Source organism: Cebidichthys violaceus, unplaced genomic scaffold (assembly GCF_023349555.1).
Source record: "Cebidichthys violaceus isolate CVI_PGR_0920_01 unplaced genomic scaffold, fCebVio1.0.p SCAF_15, whole genome shotgun sequence".
Classification (NCBI taxonomy): domain Eukaryota; kingdom Metazoa; phylum Chordata; class Actinopteri; order Perciformes; family Stichaeidae; genus Cebidichthys; species Cebidichthys violaceus.
Genome location: NW_027176318.1, coordinates 6,221,632 through 6,231,488, shown reverse-complemented (window position 1 = coordinate 6,231,488; position 9,857 = coordinate 6,221,632). Strand labels below are relative to the sequence as shown.

Genomic DNA, 9,857 nt, shown 5'->3' with positions numbered 1-9,857 from the left:
TCCTGAGTGCATCTTCATCACTAAGCCGACAGGTTCACACCGATAAGTTCACCTTTCCTGATTCGTGTTGTTGGGAGTTTTCCCAACAGGAGGATGAATTAATAACATTTCTTAACACTGCCCCCCCCCCCCCCCCCCCTCTCGTTTTGCTCTTCCACAACGAGGGGCCAAATCTCTTCAGCATTTCCAGCCCTGTGAGCTAATTTGACAGCTCACGGGGGTGACGCTGATTCCACTTCGCAGAGACAGGTACCCTAGGGCTAGCCAGCTGGATCGCAGCGGATGCTTACAGATTTGGCTTTAGCTTCATGCTGGGTGTCATCTGTCTCTTTGGTCTGGCGCGGGATAATTTTTGTGTATGTGCGCATGTGTGTGTGTGTGTGTGTGTGTGTGTGTGTGTGTGTGTGTGTGTGTGTATGTGTGTGTGTGTCCGCCCTGACATCATGTGCCTGAGCAGTTTGTGCCTGGCAGGCCTTGTCTGTCCAGGTTGGCCATCAAACACAGCCAGCATGGCCCTAATCTGACGAGGCACTGCTCCAAACATGCCACAGCAGCCCGAGAAGTGTGCGTGTGCGTGTGTGTGTGTGTGTGTGTGTGTGTGTATGTGTGACCCCAGGGCAGACCCCCTTTTTTTCCTACTCCTTGCCTTCCTCCTCTGCTCTGTCCCACGTCGAACATCACCGAACACACACATAAACTGAGGAAAAACTTCAAAAACCATCAAGTTGAGCTCAGTCGACGCTTACCCTCCACCTCGCAGTCTCAACTCCTCTGTGCTCAAGTTGCACTGTGTGTGCATGTATTTGTGTGTGTGTGTGTGTGTGTGTGTGTGTGTGTGTGTGTGTGTGTGTGTGTGTGTGTGTGTGTGTGTGTGTGTGTATTATTAAAGTGAATATGTCTGGGTTTGAAAAGCTACTGCCAGGAGAAGCAATTTTGCTCACCACAAACGGAGAGATATCCTCGTCCAGCGCTCCCTCCACCCCACATCTGTCACTTTGATTGTGGGCACTTTGCGGGACGCTCTGCCTCAACAGGTTTGCAGCCTCCCCCAGCCTGTTGCCCTCAGTCGACTTCGACGCTGCCTCTCGGAGAAAGAGGCGATCCCTCCCCATGTTCGGACGGGAGAGGACAGGGGGACAGACCCCCATGGGAGAAATGACAGTGCGGTTCCCATTAATCTCCGGGACGAGCCCCGAAATGGCGGCAGGGGCCCGCCGCATACACTAATCGTAGCCGACACACCGGTCTCCCCCTGCTCACACACTTCCAGTCCTCCCTCAATGCCTCAGTGCCGATCTCAAGCTCCGAGGAAAAGGGGCAGTCATCGCAAGATGAGCCTGACAAGGTTTCGTCCGTTTTTTTGCTGTGAAAGAGAAATATCTTCCCTTCCCTGAAAAGCGCAGGATGATGAGTACATATGTTGATTTTCAGGCTGTGAGCCATGTTCCGCCACTGTGTCTTCCCATCAGGCCTTGGGACAGAGTGACAGCAGGATAGTGTCACGCTACACAGGGACTTGTAAAGTGCCACTGCATAAAGGCCTTCAGTGTGTTTATTTGGGTCTCTACCTTTCCGCCGCTCCCCATTCTTCATGTGTTTACTGACTATCTTTTTTTCTGTTTCCTGCTTTCACCCCCTCCACCTCTTTTCCATGGAGGACAGCTCAGAAGTATATCGCCTCCAGCAGGTGGAGGGACAAGAACGTGGTAGCGCCGGGGACAAACGACCTGCTTGCAGCCCAGGGACTGGGAGAGAGAGAGACGGTAAATGAAATAAGAAACTGGATATGGACAGAGAGAAGGGCAGAAGCGGGTAGGTGGGTTGTTGGGCAGCAGGTCCTCTCATACCCCCCCCCCATCTTCCCTTAGGCCCACAGGCCTTGGTATCCAGTGAGTAACACCCCCTCCTTCCCTTCCCTTTCCCCCTTTCCCATCACCACCCCCCACCTGTTCGGAGCACGGTGCAGTGAGTGGCGTTCAGCGTGTTGTGAACACAAAGCAGCGGCCCCGCGGCCCTCCGCCTGGACCTCGGTGTCAAGACCCAGCCGAGCTGAGAGAGCGAGAGAGGGATGGAAGACATGAGAGAGAGAGAGAATGGAGGGCAGCAAAATGCAGAATAATTATACCCAGTGGGTAATGTGAGCACCGTCGTTACAGGGGCGGTGTGGTCGGGCCGGGGAGGAGAGAGACACGGAGGCAAGAGCGTCACCGGGGCGAGCTCGCAGGGCCAGTGGGCATGTTTGGTAAACCACAATCACAGACCTCCCACTGCACTGCTGGAGCACCGTATGTGGAAGTGCTGCAGGAGATCATCTGGATACTGGCTAGCATGTACGCACAAAGGGGGGGGGGGGGGGGGGGGACACTGCTGCTTTGGTCCTTTATACTGTGTACAGATCTAATGTTTAAGTATAATAAAAAGATGAGGGAGAAATAGTATATCTTATATGATAAGGAAAAAGATACCTCTGGTATTGTGTACACTATGCTCAGGTACATAACCCACAGTAGAAATCTTCAGTGGGTTAGCTTCAGAACTAGCCTACAGCTGAAGTCTTGATTTCAAGCTGATGGATAATTCAAAGAGACTCTGTAATAGGTTATAATCATAATTTGTAATAATTGACAACAATATATTACATATATATGTATGTAATTGTTTCAATTTGTGATTCATTTAGCTTCATTCATATTTTCCAACCAAACTAACAGAATCTCATTTGCAGAGTTTCAAAACTTAATAAAAGCATTTATATGATTACATTTTTAAAATACATGATCAAGTATTAAATTGAGCATTTACACAGAAATAGGATAATGTAAACAGTATCATGCTCTATAATAAGGTAATGACTTATTGTTGCTGAATTGCAATTGACTGAACCAAATTCAATAAAATGATCATGAAAGGCTTTTAAGTCTGAACAGAATCTAATGTAGACAGCTCAAATTAAAGTATGGCCTATTTACCATACATAAGTTTCAATTCAGTTTTATAACTTTGAAAATTGTCTTTCCTTTTTATTGACAATTTTGGAGAGTGTCCCAGAAAGGCTTTATGCTCTGCACAGGGGTGTCAAATAAAAAAGTAGAATTCAGATAATGGACCAGTGGGACACGAATACAGAGAAATACATGATCTGTCTTCATGCAACAAGCTCTCGCATGCAAACTGCAGCCGAGCATCTGAACGCTTGCAGATAATGATGCAGAAGCACAGATATTTCCTCGTTATGTTGATGTCGGCTTTGCCCTCCAAATTCTATAATGCTGTGGAAATCTCAACTGTGGATAAGTTTCAGAGTAGTGGATGTTTATACTTCTTTTCTCCCTCATCAAAATAGGACAATAAATGTAAAATGTATTATTTCCAGCATTAAGTTAAGTGTGCAACATTGAATTTAAAATGCATTTAAATGTTCTATTTTGCAAAATAATACATATGATAGATTATTTAAGTTCTGAATAATATATAATAATAATAATAATAATAATAATAATAATAATAATAATTACTATTATTATTATTATTATTATTAGAATAATAGTAATAGTAATAATTACTATTATTATTATTATTATTATTGGGTCAAGAAACTAGAGTTATTATCTTTTACATAATATTGTTATTTGTAAATGTCAAAAGTACAATTTTTTCTTTTACTGATCTACAATATATATGTGTGTATATATATATATATATATATATATATATATATATATATATATATATATATATATATATATATATATACTATATAATATAATAAGTATCTCTTTAACATCTTTTCTTTTATTAGTTATTATTGTAAACCACAAATTGGAGTTCTATGTTACTCTGCTTTTCTTTTACAATCTAAATATGATAATGAATGCTGCATTTAACTAGCCTCTCCACCATTCTCAGGGTTGATCTAAATGTTTTTAATTTCACCCTGCAGATTCATAAATAAACAAAACAAGGGGATGCACGATCCTGTCACCGAGTTATTTGCTGGATCTGACATGTTCTGTAGTCAGAGATCCTCTCGTGCTTCTTCAGACAAACATGAGGCTGCAGTGAAGGGCTTGTTTTTATCCCTCGGCTGTTGATCAATCATTTAATCTTCTTAATAGGCCCAAATCAAAACTAATGGTGCATGTAATAAGTGTTTAACTAAACAATGTGGACAGTGGGTGACTTAAGTGGTGCCTTAATGATTTTCTCTTAACTGAGCATGACAGTCCTAATGAATTTAGGGCTCGCAAACAAACTTTTGACAACTAATATGCAACGTTTGCCCCAAACAATGCCTCTTCTCACTCTCACTGAATATCTGCATGTGCTTTGCTCTTGCCACAAGTGATGTTTTGTATTAATGCATTTATGCCAATATATTTGCATTTCATAAAGTGTAATAAAAGCCTTTGCTAATCCAACATAATTCAGTCATAGAGGCGTAACCAGCCCTGGATTTTTCAAAACTCATGTGAGACATTTGGTGCCATCTTGTGGTGACTGTGGTGTTTTCAAAGAAACATAATATAAATGTTATTGTATCTAATATCTATAGCTAATTAGAATATAGAGACATCTCGATGAATGCAAATGTTGTATACCTAATCTATTAAATATGAATGTCAGTAGAAAGGGAACTTAGCCTTGTCGATACTCATACAGAGATTGTTGTGTGTCTATTTAGAGGTAAGTCATTTGTCTTGGTATATGTACCGCCTGTAGTATTTAATAATTGCTGTACAATTATTAAATTAAATTCTTATTTCTATTAAGGTACCCTTTATTTGGGGTTTCTAATAGAGTCTAACAATCATCAATTTATGCTTTATATATGAGTTACAAGAAATTAATAACCACCCTTTGGGGTTGCCAGGTTGTGAAAAAGGCCCTGTGGTTGTTGTTTGGTAATGATTCAGTTATAAGTGTAGGCAATTAATTAATATATACGTGGGGGTTTCACACCTTCTAATAAACCATCAAGTCTAGCGTTGTAACACGCCAGCTACAGGGATTTTTCACAACCTGGCAACCTCGAAGATATTCTTATTAATGGCTATAATTGACAAAGCATGAATGAGTTGTCAACCATGATTAAACCATTAGTTGCCATGTATTTATTTATAATAAAGTTGTACTATGATTTAAATTAACCAATTGGGGAAAGAATGAATAGCCTACTATTTGTTTTTAAGTCACAAAGTCAGGATAAAATGTAGGGTCTATATTTTAGAATACATCACATTAGATATACTTTATGATTGCACTGTTGGATGTATTCTGAATGAACAAGTAACGTGTGGAAGTGAAGTTAAAAAGTAGGCTCTGATGTCACTTTGTTCCACCATAGAGCAAGACTGACACCTGCTGTCTTCAGTCAAGCATAACCTCTCACACACACACACACACACACACACACACACATACACACACACACACACACACACACACACACACACACACAAAAGCTTTTGCAGACTTTTAAAACTTCCAGACGTCGCCGTAGCTTACCTCGAGACTACAGAAGACAGAATTGTAAGTGTACTGATTAAAAAAAAAAAGTAATAAAATTAACGCGAGAGGCCGTCTATCCTCTCTCTTATTAAAGCGGATGTGACACCCCTCTCCCAGCCACTTGGTTCAGTCCACAGCCTCGTACCCGGAAGTAGTAGTAAATATTTACTTTGCAATCAGCTGACTACCATTCATATGACTGCAATTAGCAAAAGACCAGTGCAGTTTCTTAGCATATTATAGCTAGCATGTATATATAATATAATTCTATAATTAAAATATAGGCTACGTTAATAACGGGTGGTTGATACCCGTCTAAATACCTCTTTCGCTTTCACAATTAACGTCCAGTTAGCTTAGCATTTGGGACAATCACTGCTAGCAAGTGAATAGCAGTTAGTAGCTGGTTGAGCTAGCTGCTCCACAGGAGACACAACTTTGATTTAACTACTACAATCAACGTGTCAGCAGACTTGGCAAAAATGGACAAGATTGCTAAAGGTGAGTGAAATCCACAGCAGAAAAAGCATCGTCATTGTGGGCATTGTTAGCGTGTCTGGCTCCACTGTTTACCTTTATTGCTCTGATCTCAGATGGCTACATATGAGGCTATTTAAAATATCATTTAGTGCCATTAACAGTGTGAAAGACATCATGATTTGTTAGCTTTGGTATACATGTAGAGAGTGAATGAGATGCAGAACGTGGCTGGCATTAGATTAATAATAAGATTATACCTTTTTATAGCATGCAGGCTGTCATCAGCACATCGTTATTAAGGCGTGCTCATAGCATTGTTTGTAATCATGATACTTGGTTTTCATAGTAATGTTGTAAAAGTGCTGCATCCTGTGTGTCCTTTGTGTTTCTACTGAATGTAATGCGAGTTGTGCTTGGTGCTGCAGATGTTGGTGATATCCAGTCGCGACTGTTAGACCACAGACCAATCATCAATGCAGAGGTCCGCTACTTCGTGAGAGAGTTCGAGGTACTTGTTATGAGCGTGACAGATGTGTCTTAGGCTACATTACTTACACATGCGATGACTTTAGGCTTCAGCGCCGCTGATGACAGATAATTGGACTTTTTAAACATCATTTAGATGTTTAACCTTCAACACTGCTGTTACTCATGAAGCTGTACACTGACACTCACAATCTACATGTCAAGACAATTCACACAAAGCTATGTGCCAAGACTTTTTTTGCCAGCATTAGAAACACCCTAACCCACCCTGTTTTAACAATGTACCCCAATAAATTAACATACAGTGCATTTATATTCACGACCATCAATTTCATGAGGAATCAAATTTTGTATTTCTCATTAAGTGAGCGAATTTGTCCAATGTTTTATTGCAATTGACAAAAATATCCCCAAACCAATTAACACCTCTGCTGCTCCATGGAGTGATCAATATAGTGTTTTCTCTTGTTCTTCAACACACGATGCCAGGAAATGATTTCAACTCATTTGTTGTTATTTTCACTCATTTGAATGGAAACAATGTGTTGTGAACCAGTGCTCGATGTTTTCAGTCTTCCGTGTGGTATGCCTGTGACAACGCTGAGCTTTCCTCTGCTGTTGTTTAGGAAAAGCGTGGACACAGGGAGAGCAGACTGCTGGAGAACCTCAATAAGATTGTCCCAGAAACAAATGAGCAAATGCTGCCGACAGATTTCGTGGGCATGCTCTCTGATGTAGTCAAACGTTGTAAGTCTCCTCTCTCAGATTCACTCTTTATAGACGTTACACACTTTGTAAACTGTGGGTAGATTGTGTCATTTCATGTTTGACCTGACATCTCATCAGACACTTTGATTTGTTGCCATTTCTTTAGAAAAAATATTGGGCAAAGTCTTTTCATGACGCCCATGTCTGTAATGCATTATAAACATACTTATAATGTGTTATTCTCTTCTAATGGAACTATGTTTTTAGTTCTGTGTACTAATGAATAACATCATAACACATCAACAAGCGTTTTGTAATGACGTATCATGAGCCTCCATAACTGACTTTATTTTTGCAAGGATCATATTGCATAATAATTCCCATACATTATAATCTTTATTAGAATAGTGATATTACTTCAGTTAAGTGGACCCTGTATGCTTTAAGAAAAGTAAAACATATGAAGTTGTGTTGTTCTTCCTAATGTTTAATGATATATTTTTTCACTCTACTTAAAACTAACAGTGGCAACTTAAAGTAACTTATAATCATATTATAATAACGGTGATTGTAATGCATTATAAGACATTATAAAACACTTTATGATGTGTTATGATTATTATTGTTACAAAGCATAATGGCTATTTATGAGTGTGTATTACTATAATTATACACTGCTATAAGCAAATTGTAACACACTATAAGTATGTTTATAATGCATAATAGACATTGGCGTCGCAGAAAGTATTACCAAACGTTGCAATATAGTTTATTTTGTGCTGGTAAGTTTTAAGTTGTCCCATAAGTGTGCCATTATCAAATAATGTGCTGATTGTCGTGCCTCTTGCTAATGCAAAGACTTATTCAGCCACAACGTATGAAAAACTGTCATTTAAAGACATTCAACAACACACTGTTTCATGTAAATGTGCTATATTCTGAATTCTTATAATGGTACAATGACACAAGAAACCTATTTTGACAAACAATGGCAATCTTAAAAGATTACTGTATCGATGTTGTGTTAGAGTAAATGAAAATGTTCACTATGAATATTAAGAATATATTTGTTGCTTCTCTCCCACAGTGGAGGCTGCTAATCACATGGCAGAGAGAGTCCAGCAGAGGGAGCTAGAGGCACAGCAGGTAAAAACAACTCCAAGCTAAGGACTTAAAGCACAGGTGGACACATTATCATAGTCTGAAAAAAACAAAAACAGATTGGATTGCAAACTGTACAGAGTATAAACGGCACATTTAGCACTATGCTAACCACACACACACACCACACTGAGTCCGTTTGCACTGCCTTATGTTATCAGCATCTTCAGTGCGGTGTGTGAATGCAAGAGGGTGTGACAGCTAAAGTAGTACAAGAGGGGAACCTTGAGACAAGCGTCGTCATCCTCATCTTCTTGTGTCCTTCCAGAGCACCCAGCTGCAGGGGAACATGGAGCGTTTGAAGGATGAGTGGGCCGAGTTTCTGAAGGAGCAGCAGAGATTAAAGGAGGAGGTGGACGAGGAGCACGCCAAGGCTGTAGGACAACTCAGCACCCAGTACAGCGAAAAGAAGAAGGACTTGACCAAGTTGTCACCCCTCTAATCAGTTTGCGGTGGTGTGAGTGAACAAACCTCTCTTATTGCAGTGTGTTCGCTGAGGACGCGGACGTTCTGTTCTGCACGTGCAAAAACGGATGACGGATGAACTTCGTCGTTGGCATAAAATCTAGAGGTTTTTGCACAAGACTCAACATTTTTCCAAAATCGTAAATATTAAAGTGTGATTAACAACGTGGAATTTCACGGGCCATCAAACTTACATGTTTCTGTCTTTAGCACATGGAATTTTCACGGTAACCTAGAAGGCCTGGAATATGTCATTTTTTAAACAAGCAATCGTTTGATTGTTCCTTGGCCGTGAAGTTTTCAACATTTCAAGACTTTAATGGATGCCTGCCTGAAGGGTGCTGATGATAAATTTGCGTCGGCCTCAAGTTGAAAGCAACCTGGAGTTTGGCACCGAGGCGAGATGTTCGAAGCACTGGAAGCCAGATCGTTAAATGGTCGAAAAAAGCTCTTCTGAGCAGGTGTGTTTAAAGCACAAGTCAAGTGTTGTAGAAACGAGCTCAAACAAAACCGTTTCCAGAACAAGTCATCCCTCACCAGCTCCCCCGTGTTTGGAACATTTGACCTCTGACATTAACTTCAAGTAAACCAACTGTCTATGAAGTAACTTTCATTATAAAAAGGCCTTTGCTGGAACCAATAATGACTGATCTACAGCAGCTGTTTTTTGTTTGCTTTGCCACCTCAAATCTGATTTGAATAAGTCACAAATCCAATATTTATATTCCGTTTAAACAGAAGAAAAAAAACATAAATCAGATTTTGACTTTCTGGGGGGTTTTTTGTGGTCATGTTTACGTAAAAAAAAAAGATTAATAAACACAATCAAGGTGTTAATTTACTTTTTGCTTCTCCGTTTATCATATGAATTGCACACAGAGGCTTATGCTACAGTGGAAATGCTTACCGTTTAAGTATTTATCAGTTATAAAGCATCAAATATAGAGAAGTTGTTACATGAAATCGTCAGTGTGGGTTTGCGGAGACCCTCTGAGGTTGATGAGGTCGCTGCACTTTTAATGAAGTGTTGTGTTTTGTCTCCAGACAAT

At 40.3% G+C, this 9,857-nt stretch overlaps 1 protein-coding gene across 1 annotated transcript; it reads left to right on the top strand.

Moving 5' to 3' along the window:
- The first annotated feature begins 5,677 nt into the window (after positions 1 to 5,677).
- On the top strand, positions 5,678 to 9,649 carry bloc1s5 (biogenesis of lysosomal organelles complex-1, subunit 5, muted). The gene is made up of 5 exons (XM_068709700.1): positions 5,678 to 6,009; positions 6,414 to 6,496; positions 7,101 to 7,221; positions 8,270 to 8,328; positions 8,612 to 9,649. Exons 1-5 carry the CDS (start codon positions 5,991 to 5,993, stop codon positions 8,783 to 8,785), a joined length of 456 nt encoding a protein of 151 aa, XP_068565801.1. The 5' UTR covers positions 5,678 to 5,990; the 3' UTR covers positions 8,786 to 9,649.
- The last annotated feature ends 208 nt before the right edge of the window (positions 9,650 to 9,857 follow it).